Source organism: Solanum stenotomum, chromosome 6, assembly GCF_019186545.1.
Source record: "Solanum stenotomum isolate F172 chromosome 6, ASM1918654v1, whole genome shotgun sequence".
NCBI lineage: Eukaryota > Viridiplantae > Streptophyta > Magnoliopsida > Solanales > Solanaceae > Solanum > Solanum stenotomum.
The window spans coordinates 59,337,485-59,360,400 of NC_064287.1; the positions used below are offsets into that span (position 1 = coordinate 59,337,485).

Genomic DNA, 22,916 nt, shown 5'->3' on the forward strand with positions numbered 1-22,916 from the left:
AGTTATTACACATATTATTAATTAGCATTTTATCTTATATAAATTAATATATAAATACTCACATAATTTAATATACATGTAATTTTGATATATCCAATCACATTTATTTATCTTTGATAATCGTATGCTCGGACCAAATTGTGCTCGTCTTACTTTTTTTTTTTACAACTATGATGTTCGGATCCGTATGTGTGCACTTTGGGTAGTTTAGGAGATATATGTCACCTTTTACCATTCACCAACAACAAACAAATACTAAAATATTTAAACATGAGATTTTATCGTGCTCAACTTACTTTATTAATCACTAAACCACATTGCAACACCAAAGGTATTATTTCACTAGTCAAACATTCAATCAAATATTGTATTATCGTATACGTAATTAATGAATTTTAGGTAAAGATTAATCATTATAAAGCATCAATCAAACGGCTCCTTGTTGATTTGACGCAATTAGTAGATTTATTTATTTAGTTTTGGTAACAAAAACACGAAATGTAAATTCCGAAGAGAATCGACATAGAACTATGTGGTGGGGTCCGCATTTTGTTTGACGTGTATAAAAATATCCCGCGTTAATAGGATTCCCGTATTAATAAATAAGGTTTCAGAAAATGATCGATCTTTTAGGGGTGTGTTGTCCACGAACATTAGTGAGTAGTCACAGCTTTCACGACTTGAATCTGTTACTTATAAGTCATACAAAGATATACTTTATTATTACTCTAACACATTAATAATTATTTTCACGGCTCAAACTAATTAACTAGGTATCACAAAAATAAATTTATCATTACTTCAACGCCCCTCGGACCACAAGTATAAATCTTTTTTCAGATTCGTGTCATTGGGGAGACCACCACCAGTCTAATGGCTATGGCCTATGGGCAAAATAACAAAATTCTTTTCAAATTAAGTGCACTATTCATACGTTGTTAAGTGACGATGGCCCATTACTAGCAAGTCCAACATGATATAAGCCATAGCCCAAATATTCTTTAGTTTATCGACTTGTTTTGACATCGTCATTTAATTTTTATATAATCACTTTAGATATGTAATGTTTGAATTTAGAATGAACAAAATAAATGTTTGAAGTTATATATAACTGAAGTTCCAATCATTTTTGCTTGATTTGAACAATTCCTATTCGAAATTCATGCACATATGATCAAAACTCAAGCGAATACGACTGAAAAATTAGTCAATTTTGCCTCACTTCAGCTTTTTTTGCTCAAACGTCAGCATATGTGGCTGAAGTTCAATCATTTTGCGTGACTTCAACCATTTCTATCCGGTGTTCAATCAAAAACAACTTAAGTCCAACTATTTTTGCCTGAACTTTGGACACCGCATATCCAAAGTGGATAAATATGCAAAAAAATAAAAAGATAAAATTCAAATTTAGTGCTCTTATATGTACACAAAACAAGAGCATTTACTAGGCTGTGAAGGTAGCAAAACAAGTTATCTGATGATCTTACAAGGTTGAAAATAAAATAACTCAGTTTACACAAAAGATTTTCTTTGTGTTGATGTTCTATCAAAAAGACATAAGAAACATGATTTTTCATGTGTACAGAGCTATGTTGCTCGGACTCTTCAATAAAATCGATGGGTGTGTGTCGGATCCAACACAAGTGCAACAACATTTTTGGAGAGTTCAAGTAACATAGGTACAAGGACCTTATATGTTGGCTTTCATTAATCGTAAGGTATTTGGATATAAGCTGCATCACACACAAATGGAATGTCAGCATACATCCCAGCAAGTGCACATCTTATGGACTCTAAAACTGTGAACAGATACGCAAACGCGACGGCGGTCCAAAAATGCATGCCAACCTTGCCCCAATATACCGCCAGTGGCATCCAACGGCTTATAGTCCCGATAACCTGCAAGGCAATCTCGAGTAGCATCCCCATTACCACATGGAACCTAAAGAAATGAGGCCATTCCTTTCTCCTCACTACACCAAGATAAGCAACAAAGAAGTATGCCATTAAAAACCAGCCCGGTAATCTCCCAATAGCTCTGAGGAAAGGGTATGTCAGAAACTCAAAATCTTCCAAGAATGGGTGGAGATGATATGCTGTCTCAGCATACATCCAAGTCTCGTGAAGTGGCATCAAGTAAGGGAGGCATGCTAAGGTTCTCCACCACCACCTCGGCTTTTTGGTCATCGGAGGGAATCTGTAACTATAGGGGACATCCTTCGATGCTCTAGGGGTCATGGACAATTGGCTTCGCCTTGGTAACTGGGGTATAGCAATAGAAAGACCACCATATTCACCAGTTGAAAGAAGTGATGATGCAGAAGAAAGATCAAGGAAGCTGAATCCTGCAGTGACAACACAACTATAATAGGAAAACTAGCTTCAAATCTTTAAACTAATAGAGCCAACAGAAAATAATTATACCATAAACTTGTAGGGATAAGATATATCAGGTATTTGGATTAATGATCTGTTGACCATTTTGTTCCCTCAATCATGGTTCTTCTAACACAGAATCCTCTAAAAGTACTATTACGTATGCCTTCCTGTACCCCCTTAAACCTCTATTTTTTACATGGCTTATTTCTAAATGAGGCTTTAAACTACTACATGGCTTATTTCTAAACGAGGGAGCTTGAAGCATATGAGGCATTTCAAAGCCCCTTTTTATGATTAAAAGATTTCTGAATCTGATGATTAAGATGTTATATCTAAACATGAAGACGGGATAATGAAGACTGTTTGTTTCTCATTATCTGAATGGATATAATATATCTTTATTTAAATTCTAATAAATATACAATTCAAATAAACAATAATTATTGTTTAAATATTATATCAACAACAAAGTATTAGAAAAAAGCTTAACTTACGTGGTATTATAAAATTATTTGTTTGAAGAAGCACACTTTGAAAGCCAGCAACAGTGGTCAATTGTGATAGTTCTGACTTGTGAGGTGGCAGTGGTGGTTGTTCTGGTTGATGTGAGGTGGCCGATGATGGCAGTCATGCATTCCTGGCTGGTGAATAGGTATATGGTTGTGGCCAAAGGTGATTGCTATGCAGTTGTGACCGATAGTGGTTGTTGGCAGTGGAAGGCGATGGTGGTTGTTCACGATGACTGGTGTCTGATGGTAGAGGTGATTGGATGCGGTTGGTGGTGATGGTGGTGGAGGTGGTAGGTAATAGTCGCATGGAGGAGGTTGGTGGTGGTGATTGGTTATGGAGGTAGTTGATGGTAAAGCTGATTGACATGGAGTTGTGTGATGGTAACTAATATTGAAGGGTAGTTAGTGGTGGTTGTTGGCGGTTGGGGATATGTGGTAGAGGCTGGTGGTTGTCTGGTGGTATTGGATAGAGTAGTGATGAAACGTCTTCATGGGGAATCCTTAATTTAATGTCTTTAGTGGTCATGCAGTGGTAGTGAGTAAAGTAGTGATAAAATGTCATTTTCACAGGAATCTTGAATTTAACAATGTTTTAATGATAGGAATGAATTAAGACTTATTAAGAGCAAAAACATTTATATAAAGGAAAAAAATGCACTTATACACGCAGAAATGAATTTGAAAATTTCAAATTCAAACCTCTTTACCTGAAAACAAAAGTAGCAAGGCAGAACTAACATAAGAATCAGATCTATGCTTTGGTTAAAATCAGCTTTCTCAAGCTAAAGAACAGTAGCCTGATGACCTCATTAAGTAACCAAATATCAATCTAGTTTAGTTGCAGTCATGCATATGATGCAACAACAAACACCAAATCAATAATGAGTTTGTTTTAACTCAGAAGTGCAAAATAAAAATAATGACATGTGAAAGGATCACCATCAAGAACTCATACACACCTTTGGAGCAGGATGTTGGATACTGATGAGGTGCTGGTGAACGTCTAACACATGAGACTAAAACCTTGGAAGGCGGCAGCGGGCTGCATGACGATGCAGATCCATAGGACTTGGAGCTACATGCCTTGTAAGGCTTACAAATACCCCCAGACCTCAAGGAATATCCATTTAGGATCATATTCAGGCCCTTCGACAAGATCTACAAAGAAGAAAAGCACACAGAACTGTAAATGCACTGTAATGCGGGCTAATGACCAAGCAGACTGAGCCAAACGTTTCAATGAAATTTGAAGCACCCTTGTCTAAACAAAGAAAATGCATATAAACCTGATTGACTATCAAATCCAAAAGCTGGAAGTTTTACCATCAATAATTACACAAAATGGAGAGTCTAATAAAATAGGAAGTTGAAGTTTGTTATTATTTGGAAGAAGCAACTTCTTGTGTCCCTGTAGTAAAAGAGACAGATGCTGTGCTTGCAAGTAAGCTTCAGCAAAGCATCAGATAAACCAAGTTCAGGTTGGGAAAAGGGCTATTTACCCCAGCAATATAGAATAATTATTACCCCCGCCACAGGCCACTTTATGAACTAATGACCAACACATACCCCTTTCTTAATGTTTTCACTAATAGAAGCCTCCAGGTTTCAAAATATATAAACTACAGCTACTTGCAATTTTGAGTGAAGTCACTAGTATTTTTCCAATTAATGTACCAATGCTACCCATTGTCCATAAAAAGAGAGTGGTTTTACATTCAATTTTGTCCCAATCATCGTAAAACAAAAGACGGTGAAATTGTCCTACGCCTTTAAGCCAGAAGCAAGAAGTTCTACTCGCTCGCCCTTCACCAATGTTAAGGGAAGAAATATTTTTAGAAATGCAGGATTTAACAGTAATATCCTAAATTCACTTTTTTCAACCAGCAAGTGAGAAAATTCTGCTCATAGACTAATTACTGATCCATACCACTTGTACAGTCTAAAAGGGGACAAATTAGCTTTGAACTGTGATGGGAATAAACGTAATTGTTAATGTCGCTAAGGCAGTATTGTTTCTACATCATTTGTGGAAGAAATGAAAAATTACACAAGAAAAACTTCAACAAGAATACAAGGACTGAAACTTTTCGCAAAAAAGATTATAAGGACTGAAACACTCAGTTTAATCATCAGGTGAAAGGTATTTATGTCAAATGTTGGAAAAAGGGGACTTCAAACAAATGCATAGTTCGGGGAAGGGTGGATCCCTCAAGCGTGTGTTGTAGACAGTCTACCCTAATGCAAGCACTAGTAACTGCTTCCACACCTCGAGCGTGTTATCTATACGTCACACAAAGATAACTTTATCATTACTCAACGCATTAGTGACTGTTTTCACAGCTCAAACCCATTACCTAAAGATTATAGTACATCGATAACTTCAGCATTATTCTAAGGCTCCTTTTCGGTGGACCATACTATAAGGATCCATGATTCCTCCATCGTCCAAAAGACGTGCCCAGCTTAATTTCTACCCCTAGTCTCTAGTCATACAAATTCCCAATTTTGATAACGGAAACTGTTCTAATTGCCAAAAAAAATTTGAATTTTTTCAAATGCAAATAAAAAAGTGACCTTATTCAAACTTGAAGAAACTTAAATGTAACTCCATAAATACTCAAATGAAAGATTCAACAACATTACTTTACTACAACTATCAGTTTTTTTTTATCTCCAGAGAAATATAAAAGCAAATAAGCTTACCTGAACAATACGAGAAATCCGAAGATGCCGGAGCACCGACCACCACCGGAAAAGGTCGCCGTATCAACGGCGACTGAGAGGCGCAGCGAGCAGACGTGGAAGGAAGGAAGAAACAATTCTAGAAGGAGAAGATAGACTGTTTTTCTTATCGATTGGGATTTTGGGACATTGGGCTCGACATTTGGGTTGGGCCTGTTATTGGGTCTTTACCATCGAAAATTGAAGTATAAATTATAGGAAACACATAGTATAAGTACTAAATAACATCATATTCCTTTTAGTTTTCTATTTACCAAAAATCCCTTAAAAATGATGTCTGCGGGATACATAGCGTTGTGCGCGGGATACATTAGGTTTGATACATTCCACATAGCGGGATACATAACGTTGTGCACGGGATACATTAGGTTTGATATATTTCACATAGCGGGATACATAGCGTTTGATACATTTCACATAGCGGGATACATATCGTTGTGCACGGGATACATGCGGGATGCATAGGTAAAGAAGGGATTTTTGAAATTTTTGAAATAAGTAGGGTTAAATGGATATTAAAGTAAGTAAAAGAGTGTAGTTAAGTAATTTGTCCAAAATTGAATTATCGAATCAATTCAAGTTGAAGAAATTACATAATTAGACATATTCTATTATTATATATATTGTTATTACCTATACTTATAAAATATTACGTATTTTACTACTAATTAAGAATCTTCTATCATATAGGAACTCTAAAACTAGGGGAGATGTGAGCGAGATGGGGAGGGAGGTAAGCGAGATCTGTATGTATTTTGTATGATTCATATGTATTTGAGATATCAAATAAATAGGAGAAAGCGAGGGAGATGAACGAAATTTGTTATGTATTTCATATACATGTGAATCCACTTAGATACAATATATATATATATAATAAATTACACTTAATTTTAACCTTATGTATCCCAAGATACATGTATCTGAATGTATTTAGACGCACCAATATTTAGTAAGATTCGTAATATTGCAAACTATAATGTATTTAAGTAATTAACTTCTAAACTGGTAGGATTTGTATAAGTTACATTCAAGTTTAATCTAGCATATTGAATTGAACTTTGAAAATATAATATCTATCGTCTATTTTTAATTATTGATTGTCAAATTATTGAAATTGAGCTTTAGAAATATCAAATCGAATATCGAATGTTAGATTTTGTTTTTGCCTTTTGTTTGTGATAACAATTATCATGTCATTTTTTCTATAATAATAGTAATAATAATGTACTAAGAGGATGACTGTTGGGTAACGATAATATCATATTAATGGCAAGGTTTACAAAGGAACTGACGTATTCAAGTTAGCGTCATGATTGAATAGACCCTTTTGTTTGATGGACTTAGTTAAAAATAAAATTATAATTACTATTAATTATAATTTTTAGCATAATAATAAACGTTTGATCTTGGATACAATTATAAGAAAAAACAAATAAACATAGGACAAATACCGCCAATGGTTAAAAAAGGAAAAAGAAGAACGAACAATGACAAAACTAGTACACCTTCTTCACTCATTCAATTGACCCAACCCAACCACTAACCTTTACACTTCAATTCAAAATTTCAAAAAATCAAAAATCACAAAAAATAAAATAAAAACCATCATTATGCTTTCGAAAATTACAAAATTTACTCTTACCCTTGAAATAAAAACATCACTTTTCTCCCTAAAATTCACTTGTGATATTCCGTTATATAAAGAAATATTCTTATTAGAATCCACTCGTAAAATATAAGTGGTATGACCAACATGAATAATAGTGCATTGATAAAATTATTTTTAACTTTAATTAAAAGTCTCGAATTCAATTTTTTTTACTCATATAGGGAGCACCAAAACAAGTTTTGATTTCGAGTGCTAATTAAAACTCCAATATAAATTTCGAACCCCAAATATCAAAAAAAAAAATTAAAACATAAGTGGTATGATTAGTCATCAAATTATTGACCCCATGATCATATCAATATCACATATACTATCCAAAATATTCCAAAAATCATTCATTTCATTCATTCAATTTCATCCTCCAACAAAAATGCCCTCAGTTTCAACCCTCAATTCTTCTCAATTTCTACTCAAAACCTTCTTCTTCTTCTTCTCCATATCCATTTTCTCACTGGTCAACGCTCGTTCGATAAAGTCAACGCATCATCACAGTATAGAGCTCGATGAATCTCTTACATATCTATGGCCGTTGCCGGCTCAATTCACTTCCGGTAACGATACGCTCACTGTTGATCCCAATTTGACACTTGATTTTACCGGAAATAGCGGTAGTGGTGGTGGATCAGTTGTTGTTGAAGAAGCGTTTGAGAGATATAAGAAGATTATTTTTAAGCACGGTTCTAAGTTAGCTAAATCTGGTGAATATTTTGACGTCAATAGGGTTACCGTCATTGTTCACTCCGATAACGATGAGGTAATGTTTTATGCTAATGTTGAGATTCATATTGTGTTGAATTGTGTGAAATGAATAGTCGAAAGATATGATTTTTATGGATTGAAGTTGTTTAAAAGTGTTACTTAGATTACCAATTACATGTAATTACTTCTTTTTTTTAAATGATCTTGGTGGAGGCTAGTTGCTACCTCCCACTAGTAAATACTACGGATAACTCTGTCCATCAAGTCTTGGACAAATGGGAAGAAATCATCTAGTGTTTTTGCCTTGGACGTCAGACCTCGGACAAATGAGAAATAATCAAATATGTAGTGTTTTTGCTACATATTGTGTTGAATTGCGTGAACTCTTCTCAAAAGATAAGATTTTTAATGGATTTAAGTTATATAAACTGAAACCAAATTAGAACAGTGTGTCTGGGCAGCTCACTCGCACCTCGACTAATGTCTAGTGTTTTTGCCTCTTTTGGGATTTGAACCCGAGACTTCATGGGTGTGGGGTAACTTTGTCCACCAAGGCTTCGATAAATGGGAAGAAGTCAGTAGTGTTTTTGCTACATATTGTGTTGAATTCTGTGAACTGTCTTCTCCAAAGATAGGATTTTTTTATCAGACATAAGTTATAATGTTATATAAACGAACAGTGTAGACAATTTTAAGCTGAGATAGCAGATTAATTGTTTTTAGAGTATTACCAATTAGTGCTTTATTATAGAAGTTTACGTGTGCTTATTTTATAAAGACCTGATTGTGGAAACACTTTTTATACTATGAGTGCATAGATCTTATATGTGTCTTTTTTTCTTTTTCTATTTACATTTTGAGACATGACATTTCATATGGCCTAATACCTTGATTCTGGACCTTTGATCTCATAGTTGTTGGGTTGTGTGAATGACCTTATTTTAAACGTTTTTGCTGATAGAGAGGAGACATATTTATTTATATTTGCAACAACTTGAACCAATCGATGCTTAATGTGAATGATTTTTTATGGGTTTGTTGAATTGTTTTTTTTCTCAGTTGCAACTTGGCGTTGATGAGAGCTATTCATTATTGGTGACGAAGAGCAATGAACGTTCAATTATCGGGGGAGTCTCGATTGAGGTAAAGTTAACATTGATGTGGTGGAACTTTTCTTTATTTCTTGTTCAAAGTAATTTGAGCTATAAGTTCTATTTGTGCTAAAAAATCTTTTCCTGCCCACAAACTCTCAATTGGAGAAGCTATGTTTTGTAGCATACAGTAGGATGATGTTGATGAATGTGATATAAAACTTAACCAAATAGGAAGTAGAACTAGATCAAAATCTCCATGGTAGTTAAAGAATATGTCTAATGATTAGGATGTAGAGAATGATTCGCCCCCTCTACTTAACATAAGTTGATCTCTGACGTTTCTGAAGAATCTCAAGAGCTAACAGGATATTAGTAGGTAGACATTTAAGGAGTCGGAAGAATGGAGAGAATGATTTCTAATAAAGAAGCAGAACATTTTGTAGTTATTAGTGTTTTCATCCTTAGTGAAATGTAAAACACTATGCTTTACTTAGAACTTTCTAGTATTCTTTTTCTTTCCTATCCATGTACTTTTCTTACGTAGCATGGCTTCCCTTTTAATTACATGTGGAGAACTTTCTAGTATTCTTTTTCTAGTACTCTTACTCTAGCTCCTGATAGTATATAACCTTTGCCTATCTAATCTTACTTTATCATAGTTAACTTCTCCAATCTGTACTGTTAACCCACTTATCAAGAAAAAAGAATGCAACAGAAAAGTCATGTCCTGTAATTTCTTCCCCTGCCTTTGACTGTTATGTGATGATGGTGCTAGATTGTGCATTCTTTGATTGGAGTGACTATAACTAGAAGTACATGAATAATTTTTTCGTCAACACTGCAGGCAAATTCTGTTTATGGTGCACTAAGAGGACTTGAGGTATGTATGTTAAATGAACATGGTTTATCATAGTGGACAGGGATTTTTGCCACTACGGTTTATCTTAGTGGAATTAGGGATTTATGACTGTTAATTTCATATCCTCACTGATAACAACAAGTTTACTCAAACCCTTTTATGCAGACATTGAGTCAGTTATGTAAATTTGATTACGGGGTTAAAACAGTGCAAATTCATAAGGCTCCATGGTTTATTCAAGACAAGCCCAGATTTGCATATCGTGGTCTTCTGTTAGGTAAGATCCAATCTTTTGTACTGATACAGCTAATTCTTGGGATTTAGTTGCCGTACAGTTTTCCCGTGCACTCTTATTGACTTGGTGGTCACTTTATATGTAATTCGTCATACTTCTGAAAATGAGTCAAAACATCCGGATGTTGCCTTTTTCAGAGCACTAACTGATCTACTTGTTGTATTATTCTGCAGATACATCCAGGCACTATTTGCCAATTGAAATTATCAAGCAAATTATTGAATCTATGTCCTATGCTAAACTTGTAAGTTGCTGAATCCTATTTTACTGATCCAGTTTTTGAAATGAGCAATTTCTTATTTCTGAAATTGTTGATTGGAATCAGTAGAATGTTCTCCATTGGCACATCATAGATGAAGAGTCATTTCCTCTAGAAGTGCCTTCTTACCCAAACTTGTGGAAAGGGGCATATACAAAGTGGGAACGCTACACTGTCGAGGATGCCATTGAAATTGTTGAGTAAGAATTTTCTCCCCCAACTCAGATAATATGAAGTCTTTTTGGTATGAAGGATTTCCCCCTACCTTTTTCAATAACCTTGAGCGCAGTAACTAAGTGATTTTTCCTTTTATTGCCTTTGAGTTTTAAATAAAGTCCCGAGGGTGAATCAAATACTTTGAGCATTTGCTCCATATTTCTTAGAGAAGAGAGGTGTTAACATCTTCATCTCAAGTGGCTACTTGAAAACCATATGTAGTGTTATTCTAAACAATTGGCTGTATGGTTTTAGAGGGTCCAACAATAGTGAATTACTTATATTACACTGGATCAATATTCTAGTTTTACGTGCAAATCTGACCACACCAAATAATGGATACCATTATAATACTTAAATTTGATCAAAAAGTTTATTATGAGATTTAGTTCAACACATTAACCGGATCATTTTGTACCATCTAGAGAATTGGTTAAAGCTATCAATCAATTGGGGAACTTTCAAAGAGAGTCTTCTTCTAGTGTTTCATTGAACAATTACTATGAACTTAAAGTTACAATCTTATCCTTTCATTGTCTTTGACTATATAATTTCAATATCTATGCTTCCATTCAATTAATTGTTCTGGATATTGTTAAAGTTCCAGAATAAATGATACAAAGAACTATAATATTCTTTTACGTTATCATCTGTTTCAGTTGCTTGTTCTGTTTTTGGCTTCTCGTTAGATGTTCCTATATTATAAATTGATGCTGACAGAGTTCTCCTTGTTTCTTCTCTTCATGATGTCACATCAATTGAAGCTTTGCAAAGATGAGAGGTTCGTGACATCTTTGAAGTCTATGCAAATGTTTCATCATCTCATCTAATGTTTTTTGGTTGTTGGTTAATGCAATGCATCTATACTTTTCTTGATAAGTAAAAAAAGAATGTGTAGTCCTTTTCTAATTCCAAAAGTGTTACCTACACAGGTATCAATGTTATGGCAGAAGTTGATGTTCCCGGCCATGCAGAATCATGGTAAGTGTTTAAATTAGTCTATTCCTCGTACAGTCGTACTATATTGGGTCTATTAGAAATTTACGAATCTTTGGATTTTGAATTGCTGGTAGTTTGCCTTAATTGCTCTTCACTTTTATCTGACTTAATCTCCTGCAGGTTTTAAATTAATTGCAGGTTTTAAATTAATCCCGCTAGTGTGGTACTTTTTTTGGTAAAGATACCAATGCTTAGTTAAAAAGCACAAAAAACTTTGAGAACTGTACTTTTTAGGTGATAATTGGAAATTTTTTTCATGTGTATTGAATTCTTTAGTTTTTCAGATTGGTCTTATTTGGTCACCATTCCAATCATCAAATTGGGTTTCTGAAATAAAGGAAAAGTCCTGCTTATTTTGAAGTAAAACAGAAAGAAATATGAAGCGTATGATATTTGCATGGCGGAAGTAATTGTACTTCTAATCAGAATAAAGATACCAGGGAAACACGTAGCCTCGTTTGAATCTCTGACCTCCCTCCTAACTAATAAGAGCAGAACCATTGAACAAACTTGGTTAACAAACATAGTTTATTTGTGGGGGGTGGGGGGGTAATAATGTTCCAACATTTTTGGTGTGGTGACAATGTTTTGCATAGAAAGATGTTTAAAAAAGAGAGAATGTTACAAAGAACATGAATATTTTCTTATTCATTGTAGGTCATCACTCCCTTTAGTTGTGTTATAAATTTATGTTGTTTCTCAGTTTGGTTTTATTCACTCTACAGGGGTGCAGGGTACCCTGATCTTTGGCCTTCTCCATCTTGTAAAGAGCCCTTAGATGTTTCAAAAAACTATACTTTTGATGTGATATCAGGCATCCTGGCTGGTTAGTTTCGAAGGTTTCCCTTTAAGAAGTCTACCATTTTTTCCTGGATTTATATAATTACATTTAACTTTCTTTGTGATGTAGCTAAAAAGGATATATTTTCATACTTCAATTTATCATTATCTTTTATTTAGAGATTAGAGCCTAGTTTTTAGTAAGATAATCTTATCTTTTAGTTAGAGTTTCAAGAGTTCTTACTTTGAGTTCACTGCTCTATAAATAGTGCCTTTTGCACTTTGTCTGAGACTATTGAAACACGTAAGGAATTGAGTTGATCATCAGTTTAACTTCTATACACTAACAATATAAAAAAATCGTGTCACCTAAAATTAGCTACAAGCAACTGTAGTTAACTTTTCTATAAAAAATGAGATCAGTAACCTAGAAGCTGAGACAGGTAATGTTCTAAAACATGTTAAAGTACCTGATAGCGTAAAAATTCTGGAAGTGTATGTAATTTCAATCTATATCCCTACAATTCTATCTTGCACCGTGTCTTCTTGCACCCTTCCCCTTTCTTTCCCCATCTTCAACCCTCTTATTCTTTTGTTTCGCTCTTTTTCTCTTCTCTTTCTGTCGGTCTCTTGTCCTTCTCTCTATCGCCTCTTTCTCATTTCTTGCCTTTCTCCCTTTTTTGTTTCTCGTATGACATTTCCCGCTCTCTCTCTCTCTCTCTCTCTATGTACATTGCATCCTTGCATATTTAATTCTGATAATGGACATGCCTCCCATTTACTGATTTGATCCTCTGGTCATAGTTTAGTATTGCATTATCCTCTCAAAAAGGACCATTGAACTCAAAGTTGCCGCGCATGAAGACATTATTTTTTCTCTTTCTTGTCACCACGGATGTTAAATTTCCATTATTTATTTTTTGGCAGATATGAGGAAGATTTTTCCATTTGAGCTCTTCCACTTAGGCGGTGACGAGGTCAACACAAGTTAGTACTATTTTTCTATTTTTTGCAGAAACTTCCCTACATTTTGTTGCATTTCTAATTTTAGCTAATATCATTGGACCAAGAGAATAGAAAACAATTATGATATGTCCACCAATGTCAAGTTAAGATAACTTGTTGCTTCAGAATCACAACTGTGAAGATTTTAAGCAATCGTTGGCTCTAGAAGTATACTGATTCAAGATACCAGAAAAACCAATAGCTAAAGGGCAAAGTGTCTTAGAATTGAAATATTTTGTATTTTAGTTCCCACATCTTTGATTATGCCGTTTACTCTTGTTTTTATTTTAAAAGTTAAGGGTTAAGTTACTATCTTCTTCAGCTCTTCTCTTGGATAAATCAATTGCAGAATAGATGAATTATTTATAACAGTTCTGTTTTTCTATTTAGTTTTTTTATTTGTTAAGAAGAAAAAGAAGAAGAAGAGTCCTATAGAATAGAATCCAGATATAGAAAATATACTGTACGTACTGGCAACCTATCCTTCATTTTAGAGTCCCAGCAATTTCAGTGCTGTATCATGTTATAAGTCGTGTTTACGGAGTTCTATTTCGTGGTATCCATCCATATGACTGAAAACTTTGTAATTTTTTTCTTCCATTATAGTACTGCAAATATTTCTTTCACTTTCTTCTCGGATTCTATCGAACAGTTGATAGTGATATGCTCTTATGTTGGTTGTTAAAAAAAATATTTCTCTTTTGACCATTTCTCTTTTGATGTCACTTTTTGTCATTTTCTCTTTTTCAACCAGAACTCTCGTTATATGCGTATCTTTCTGACCATGCATGCACTTACACGCCAAAAGAAAATGATCGTTGTTGGATCTTTTTTGTGGTTGAGTATTGTTCATCGAAAATAAGTACTGACTATTGTTCATTTTTGCAGCTTGTTGGACAACTACACCACACGTGAAACAATGGTAACCTCCCTCTTCTTATGTCCTTCATGTTTTTGAAGTTCCATATATATGTTGAAATTGCTCTAACTTGTTTGTCAAACCAAAAAAAGGCGCAGTTAGTATTTCAGTCATGGAAATAGATTGCACTATGCCTATAAGAACAGCGGCATCTATATATTGACTTATATCAATGAGGATGAAAATCACGAGTGATTATAGGGGATCCTATTACCAATATGGATCTTATGTTTCACACATTTATGTTACATAAACCAATTCGTGATTCAGTTAGTGCAGGATATACTTTGCATTGAGAATATGTCCCAGGTATTACTAGAAATGCTACTATCTGGTTTTTTCTTGATATCAATAAAGGGCTGTGGACGAAGTAATCATTCGTTCTGTATGTAGGCTATATATTTATGTCATTTTGTGTTTTAGATTTAGATGGATTATAACCTTTATTTTTTGCTGATAACATGCCCTGATTCATCCCTTTAATTATGTCTCCTATCTTTACTTTTTCAATGCAGTGCTGTTCATCAACTCATTCTGTTTGCAGGCTTCAAGATCATAATAGGACTGCAAAGGATGCATATCAGTATTTTGTACTCAAAGCTCAAGAAATAGCTATATCACACAACTGGACACCTGTTAACTGGTAAATTCTCTTAGAAATCACAAACAAAGTGCCCTGCTGTACTTGTATGTTCGTGTTTTTCTTCCTTTTAATCAGTTAAAATAGGGAACAGTGAAGATTAACAAAATATAGATAATATATTAAACAGATTCAAATCAGAGTGAAGATTTTGTTGGACTGTGGTTCCTTTGAACTTGCGGGGCAAGGTGTTTTCTTTTCTACGTTTCTATTTTATCTGCGACTTGGCAAAAGTATTAAAAATATGTGTTGCAAAAAAGTTAATTGGAGTACGATGTGTCTCTTGCTGTCTTATAATGCATAAAATAAAATTTTGTTTTTTGAAAAGGATACCAGTCGTTCGTTTGATTTACAAGCAAGCTTGAGCAGTTATTTTGGGTTGAAATGCAGTCATTCATTTTTTTCTAATGTATGACATGGTATATGGATTTTATTTTTGTAGGGAAGAAACCTTCAACAATTTTCCATCTAAACTTAACCCTCGGACTGTGGTGCATAACTGGTGAGGATCAATCTGACTGGATATATCTGCTCACTAATATGATGGGTTTTTCCCTTTTTAAGTATGCAACCATCTGAATATCTTATTGATATAGGTTAGTTGGTGGTGTTTGTGCAAAGGCAGTTGCAAGTGGTTTTAGATGCATTTGGAGCAATCAGGGTTATTGGTATCTCGATCACTTAGATGTCCCGTGGGAGGAAGTCTATTATGCAGAACCACTGGAAGGAATAAAGAGTATCTCTGAGCAAAATCTTGTACTTGGAGGTGAAGTATGCATGTGGGGAGAAACCGCAGATGCCTCCGATGTTCAACAAACCATATGGCCACGGGCTGCAGCTGCAGCAGGTATTCTCTTGGATATGTTGGATTGCACGACACTTTACGGCAGTTCAACTATGTTGCATATCACAAATATATCTTGTCCTCCCGACCTTAGTTATGATGGCATTTCTCAAAGGAGCGTTCAGCCAAAGTGGCAGAAGCATGACAACTTTTTTCTGAAACCAAGATATTGCCCGTTTGGACATGAATTATTTCCTTCTTTTCAAAAAATATTTCAAAACAATGTTTGGTTACACATTAGAATGATTTGTTGGCTAGTTTTTTTCCAACTTTGACCAGGTTTTCAAGTGAATTTTTCTCACTCACAACTTCAAACTCTTTTCCAAGTGAAATGCATGTCCAAACACAACCTCAACTTCCAAATTCTATTTTTCAACTTCAACTTTAAATACTGCTCCATCCGTTCCAATTTATTTGTCTTACTTTCCTTTTCAATCCGTTTCAAAAAGAATGTTTTTTACTTTTTGACAACTCTTTAATTTCAACTTTCCACATGACTTCTACGTATCTTTTGTTTAAGAGCACAAGATTCAAAGGTTCTCTTTACTTTCCTAAACTCTGTGTCAAGTCAAAACCATACAATCAGACTGAAACAGAAGGAGTACTTTTTTTAAATCCAAATATCACTCAATTCATGTCCAAACGCCTACCTTTTTTTACCCTCCCTAGGAGCTCCCACCATTTTATCCAAATGTCGAACTCACAACTTTAGGGTTGGAAGTGAGGGGTGTTTACCATCCGAGCAACTCCCTCCTGTTGCCTACTTATTTTTCATTCTGGTATTGACATCTTTGTTTTACTAGACTGGCGATGAAACAAAACTCAACCACTGCTTTCTACTAGATCTTCCACTCAGTCTTTTGCTGTCATATATTAGGTTCTCTTTCTCCTGAAGAAATTTCAAGCTTGATACTGATACTGCCTTCGTGTTTACTTTATAGAGCGGTTGTGGAGCAACAAGGAGACCACATCATCAAGAAATACTACGTCAACTGCATTACAGAGGCTGGAGTACTTCCGATGCCTCTTGACAAGGCGTGGTGTTCCAGCTGCTCCAGTTACCAATTTTTATGCTCGACGTCCTCCATTGGGGCCAGGGTCATGTTATGAACAATAACTTGTGTAGCATCATCAAGTTAGATCCGTGTGCTATAACTGGTAAGTTTGCGAAGCTCATGACCTAGTAAATCTTGTCAGCTTGACGCTGCTGTATACTCCTGGCCTTAGAAACGATTCTACGTTGAGATTGTCTGTTGTTACTCGTTCATTTTCGGGATCTTCACTGTACCATTATTGTGTTTTCTTAATGTGAGTAAGAGAAAACTGTATGATCTTGCAAGACTGGATTTGGCAATAATTTGCCTCATGTATTACATTCAAACTTGTAATCTCATATTCTTAATTCATTCCTTTTGTGTTTTAACTAAAAGACTATCTCCATAATATGTTACCATCTTATCCAAAAACTAAACAATTGGAATATAAAGGTTTATATATGTATAAAGTTCATGTGAATTCCTCTTTGTGGTTTTTCATTTTACTGGGTTCGTGAAAAGATTTGAGTTTTGAAATTCAATAAGATTGGCGATATTAAAAGAAAGGGAGTCTCAATAATTGAAGTAACAAGAAATTCTTTTGCCTTAAATCGGAATATGACATGTTGTTCCAGCTCGATACCGTCAAGAATTTTTGGGGATAAATTGATTCTAGAATTGACAATGATAGTGACTCTATGAGGGATCGTTTGGTACGTGGGATAAGACTAAACTTTCCTATTTAATTCAATTAGTAGAACATTAGTGGAGTTAAATCTGGAAAAGAATCTTGGCTAAGAGATAAATAATTTATATTATTGACTTAGTAGGTCATTGAATAAGACATTTGAATTGAATATTCCAATTCCAATTTCCCTTGTGACTTAAATCAAACACTACTCATTAGTATTCTAATGTTTACGTCAAACAAATAAATGTAAAACATGTGTATCATGTCTTATATATAATGCTTTAATCTCTTAATTATGATTAAGCGATCGACATTCTCACATTAATTCATAATATATGGTGAAATTATACGTAAATATTACATGTAAATAAATTTATTGAGATAAATGCACCATATGACTGCATCTATTATCTTTCCATTTGTATTATCTAATGTTCAAGGGCATGAGATACTGCTTCGTCAATTTTCTATAATTATATATATGGACTTTATGTTTCCTTTAATTAAGAAATAATAAATAAAATGTGTATTTTATTATAATAGTTATATTAGTTGGTGTATATAGTTTCAATAGACATGGAAAATAATTTGAGGAATGTAAATGTTAAGGGAAAAATAAGGAGAAAAATAGTTATATACTAATGTGGATAAGTAAAAAAATATAATTAATATAATGAACAAATAAAAATGAACGGAGAAAATAAATACGAAGAAGATTTTAATCACTAACCTCTTACTATATAAGGAGCAACAAAACTAATTCAAATAGAATAAATTCCTAAGCCAAATAGACATATATTTAACATCAATAAGCATAAAATTTTATTCTTTATATTATTATATATTGTCTTTTTATAAAATGTTTTTGTCAAAAATAATAATTGTCTGTTTGAAATTATTTTGGAATGGTATCATTGAAACACCTTTTAAAACCCAAAAAACCTACTCAATATTAATATCTCTACAAAAATGCCACATACACTATTGTTTACATTTATATAATCAAATAATTTTATAACAATGTCATGAATATTTTTTAATTGTTATGGCGAGATGCTATTATAGAGAACAAATCATGTGATATAATATGAAAGTCGATTCTAACGTTATGACAAAATCTTATTATAGAATATGAATGTTATAGAAAAATCTGACGATAGTCAAATAATCGATTTTTTCAATAAGCAGTTTAAAGGGGTCTTTCTTTCCCACTCAATAAATAAATTGAGTGAAAAGGAAGCACTACTTTATTGTGAAGTTTAAAGTATGACTCACATTTGCACTATTATTGCAAAAAAATTATTCTACACGATATTCACATTTATTCTTGCACTATTATTTTTAATTATATAATTATAGTGTTGGGATTAATTAATGGACGTCTCAATTAATTTTATGAAACGTTTATTATGTTTCACTAATAATAAATATTAGATAAAGTTGTCCATCTAAAGGAAGTGCAATGATATTTGCTAGTGTTACAAGATATTTGGCTTCCCTTATTTTTGAGAAAAAAGTGGCGATGGAAAATAATTTATGGTATATTTATTCACATTTGGTGTTTCTATTGAATTTATATCATTTAACCATATCAATTAGTCATAGATGTGTATAAAAGACATATTCTGAATTTATTGTATTGATATATATATACTCAATGTGAATATGATATTTATCACGATCTAATGAATAGTCAAGTTGAATAAATATTTTTTTTTATAATGAAATAATGATATCACATTTGATTTATGTGTATCTCATCAATTTTACTGGATAACTTTTATTTGAGCCAGTGAATATAAGATATATGTCTTGCATATACGTCTTTTAGCATTTAGCTAACCACAGTTAAGTGATATGCATTTTTCATTTGTTGATCTTGATATTAATTATTTAGCTAGGTGTAAATACTCGATACAAATAAGTATTTATTTATTTACACATAAACCTTTAACATTTAACCATAGTTACTTAACATGAATTTTTACCAGAGCTATCAAATTGGGCTTAGCCAATGGGGTCGGCCTGACCCAATCCGCTATTGGGGTATGGTTGTGATACAATTTTTCAAGCTCATTTAAAATTAAGGCTTATAAGCCTAATTCATATAAGCCATTGGCCCTTGAGGCATGATCGGGGTCAGCCCATGGCCAAAACTATTTATTTAAGGGTAATTTATAGAAATTTCACTAGTGTATGAGCTAATTACTTAGATGCACATTATGTTGTAATAGTTCGAATTTTATCAGATTTTGGTGTGTCCAGACACATGTATCTCGAGATACGTGGATTCAAAATTAGGTGTAATTTGTTCTAGATACTTCTATCGTCAAGATTTAAATGAAAAAAAAAAAGAGAGTCGAAGATTAAAGGAGTATTACTATTTTTACGTGGATTCCTCATAATTTAAAACAATATATAAAACCATATAATAATCACTATTAAATGCAAAAATAAATTGCGTGCAATATGTAACAGAGAATTCATTTCATACAACTAACGTGAACCCTTTAAATTCAATGATATTTAATAAACAAGGTATTGATTGTGACATTAAAAGATTGACCTTCTGTTTTTGCGATTTTATGAATTTATACGATGATTTTAAATTTATATTTTACAGTAATAATTGAGTTTATAGTAAAAATATATTAGAATAAAATTTTCTGACATAAAATTTAAATCAATCAAACTTCAAAATTATTTAATATCAAATGAGAAATTCAAAAATTAAAACTCGATTATAAAATGAGGCAGAACACATTTCAACCAAATTATAGTAAACCATAAGAACTAGTTAACTTTCACATGACCTTTGGTGGAGGTGGGTCGGGTCGAATTTGTGTTTTAAAAAGGAAAAAGAATAATTATACCCTAAAAAGGGAAACTATTTACAAGTGTCTACTCTCTTACAATCGTGTATCAAATCAAGATAAATATATTGATTGGGTCCAATTTGGATACATAATTTACCTAATCGATCAAATTTGTATAGTTTCCCGATGGGTGAATTTTAAAATTAAATAATACATATATGACAAATCATAATAAGTCACGTAACTATTTTAAATTACAAAAAGACATCCTGCTTAATCCGTTAGTTTAAGGCGTATTCTTGTGTTAAAAAAAAGTGATTGTATTATTTTAGACTAAAAGGTAAAATACGGGTATATATGAGCTATTTTTTATATGTTAGATATTTTTGACACTATAGTGAATATAAAAATAAAAAATTTACTTTTATTACTCCCTTCATTCCATTTTAGTTGTAACTTTACCCTTTTTTCATGTCTATTAAGAAAATATAATAAATATAATGTACAATTTTCTCCTTATTTATTAGATTTTTTTTTAATTTAGAATTGAGCAAATTAAAGAATACGACTTTAGTATTAAGGATATAATTGAAAATAATTTCCAACTTTAATATTGATTTTTTTAAATGCAGTTATAATAAGATAATTTTTTTGAGCTAAAGTAATGATTAAAATGAGAGAGTATTAAAATAAACGAAAAAAAGTAAAAAAAAACTATTATTAAGTTATGTGAAATTGAATAAACATGCCCCAAATTAATAGTTTGGTCTAAAAAGTCGCTACGGCTAATAATCTGATTAAAAAAATATCCTTATTTTTATTAATTGTTAAAAATATCTTTTTTTTTAAATAAATATATTTCTATTTTTATTACTATTGAAGAACCTAATTCTTGTGGTTTTTTTTTTTTTCAAATCACTTTAACTATTAAATAAATAGGTAATAATATTGTTTCTTCTTAATTTTATTTTAACACTTAAAATATAAAAACTTCATGTACTTTTCAAATTGATAATATATGCCATATATATAAGACTATAGTGAACCTGTCATTAATTTTTATTTAGATAGTGATAAAAAAATTCTAAGAAAATAAAAAATATTTTTACTGCTTATTTTTTTTGAATTGAAATAGGATAAATATTTTCTAATTAAACAAACCAGCATTAGAAAAATAATGTTTTTTAAAAAACAATTTATTTATTTGAAAAATAAATAAAGAAGACATTTTAACTCGTTAAGTAATAATGGGAGCATTTTTAGACCAAGTGGGTGACAACACATGCATTTTTAGGTCAAACTTTTAACTAAGAACATTTTTTTATTAAATTCCGCATAATTTAAGAACATTTTAACCCTTAATCATAAAATAAATATATTAAGATGCTTTTGTACTCCAATTAAATATTCATGTTATATGTTTCAAAAAATTGAATTTCAATAATCAAGTTTGTAAACCATTAACATAAGATTGCAGTGGGATGATTAGAGTTTCTTCAACCTTAATCAAAAGTCTCATGTTTGAATTCTCAAAATGAAAAAAATCCTATTAGAAGTGTTTGCCCAAAATAAGTTCTACAATGTACGAATTTAAATTAATTGAGCTTAAATATAAATGTCGAACACCATATAAAAAAAAATATTTTTTTTTTGTAACGGAAGAACCTAATTATGAAAAGGTCAACAAAACATTATATATAAACATATCTGATAAAGCGTAAAAAAGACTATTTCATTTACTGCTTCGGTCTTTTTTTTTACTTGAATTACGTTATACTAGTGACAGAGTCAAGAATGAATTCAAAACTGAATTGACTAATTTACTGAATTGAAACTCCCGTAATTAATTTCTCCTTTTTCGAGACTCATATTTGACAATTTGATTTGTTTCTTATTCTATTCAACTTTCGTGATTAATGAAATGCGTAAATCAGGCTATTTCTATTTATGAGAAGGTCATTCGAATAAATGACGAGCATATCTAATAAAATATAATGGACAATTCAGTTATTGCTCTGTTCTTAACACAGATCCTACACCCCTATATAAATGGTAGAGTCGAGAGAAGACTCTCATTCTCAAAACAGAACTGTCTATAGAGTTGAATCAAAATCTCATCAGGTAATGTTTCATTTCTTAGAGAAGCATACTAGAAATTTGATAATTTGAAGAATTATGATCAATTAGTCTAAACAAATTTTAAATACCCATATATTTTTCAATTTACTTGATTTTTAACTATTACTTTGACATTTTTACTTCACTATTTTTTTAATTTCTATAATAGATAATTGTATAAACATTTTAAATTCAGTGTTCCTCAAATATCTCAATTCAGTATTTCATTTTACGTTACTCTGCTTTTATGAGTGAACCACTTCGTCAATATTAGCTATATGCTGATCAACTCAACGTCAAAAATACATTTTTATACTGAAAAATTGATTCGTAGTTTATATAAGAA

At 32.4% G+C, this 22,916-nt stretch overlaps 2 protein-coding genes across 2 annotated transcripts; one reads left to right on the forward strand and one right to left on the reverse strand.

The window, feature by feature from the left end:
* Positions 1-1,423: 1,423 nt before the first annotated feature.
* Positions 1,424-5,764, reverse strand: LOC125867508 (protein TIC 20-I, chloroplastic-like). Its single transcript, XM_049548036.1, has 3 exons — positions 5,592-5,764; positions 3,848-4,046; positions 1,424-2,345 (listed from the first exon to the last, which is right to left on the reverse strand). Exons 2-3 carry the CDS (start codon positions 4,023-4,025, stop codon positions 1,708-1,710), a joined length of 816 nt encoding a protein of 271 aa, XP_049403993.1. The 5' UTR covers positions 4,026-4,046; positions 5,592-5,764; the 3' UTR covers positions 1,424-1,707.
* A 1,860-nt stretch (positions 5,765-7,624) lies between these two features.
* Positions 7,625-17,254, forward strand: LOC125867203 (beta-hexosaminidase 1). Its single transcript, XM_049547628.1, has 15 exons — positions 7,625-8,056; positions 9,061-9,144; positions 9,940-9,975; positions 10,120-10,231; positions 10,423-10,493; positions 10,578-10,708; positions 11,489-11,505; positions 11,657-11,705; positions 12,449-12,549; positions 13,431-13,490; positions 14,397-14,430; positions 14,972-15,070; positions 15,510-15,569; positions 15,664-15,914; positions 16,853-17,254. Exons 1-15 carry the CDS (start codon positions 7,673-7,675, stop codon positions 17,026-17,028), a joined length of 1,665 nt encoding a protein of 554 aa, XP_049403585.1. The 5' UTR covers positions 7,625-7,672; the 3' UTR covers positions 17,029-17,254.
* Positions 17,255-22,916: the final 5,662 nt, after the last annotated feature.

Excerpts from the sequence above, each read along its gene's own strand:
- LOC125867508 (XM_049548036.1), bottom strand. The coding sequence starts at position 4,025 with ATGATCCTAAATGGATATTCCTTGAGGTCTGGGGGTATTTGTAAGCCT. Across the intron at positions 2,346-3,847 it reads TCCAACATCCTGCTCCAAAG|GATTCAGCTTCCTTGATCTT; the intron begins GTGTGTATGAGT and ends TTGTCACTGCAG.
- LOC125867203 (XM_049547628.1), top strand. The coding sequence starts at position 7,673 with ATGCCCTCAGTTTCAACCCTCAATTCTTCTCAATTTCTACTCAAAACC. Across the intron at positions 8,057-9,060 it reads TTCACTCCGATAACGATGAG|TTGCAACTTGGCGTTGATGA; the intron begins GTAATGTTTTAT and ends TTTTTTTCTCAG. Across the intron at positions 15,915-16,852 it reads ACGGGCTGCAGCTGCAGCAG|AGCGGTTGTGGAGCAACAAG; the intron begins GTATTCTCTTGG and ends TTTACTTTATAG.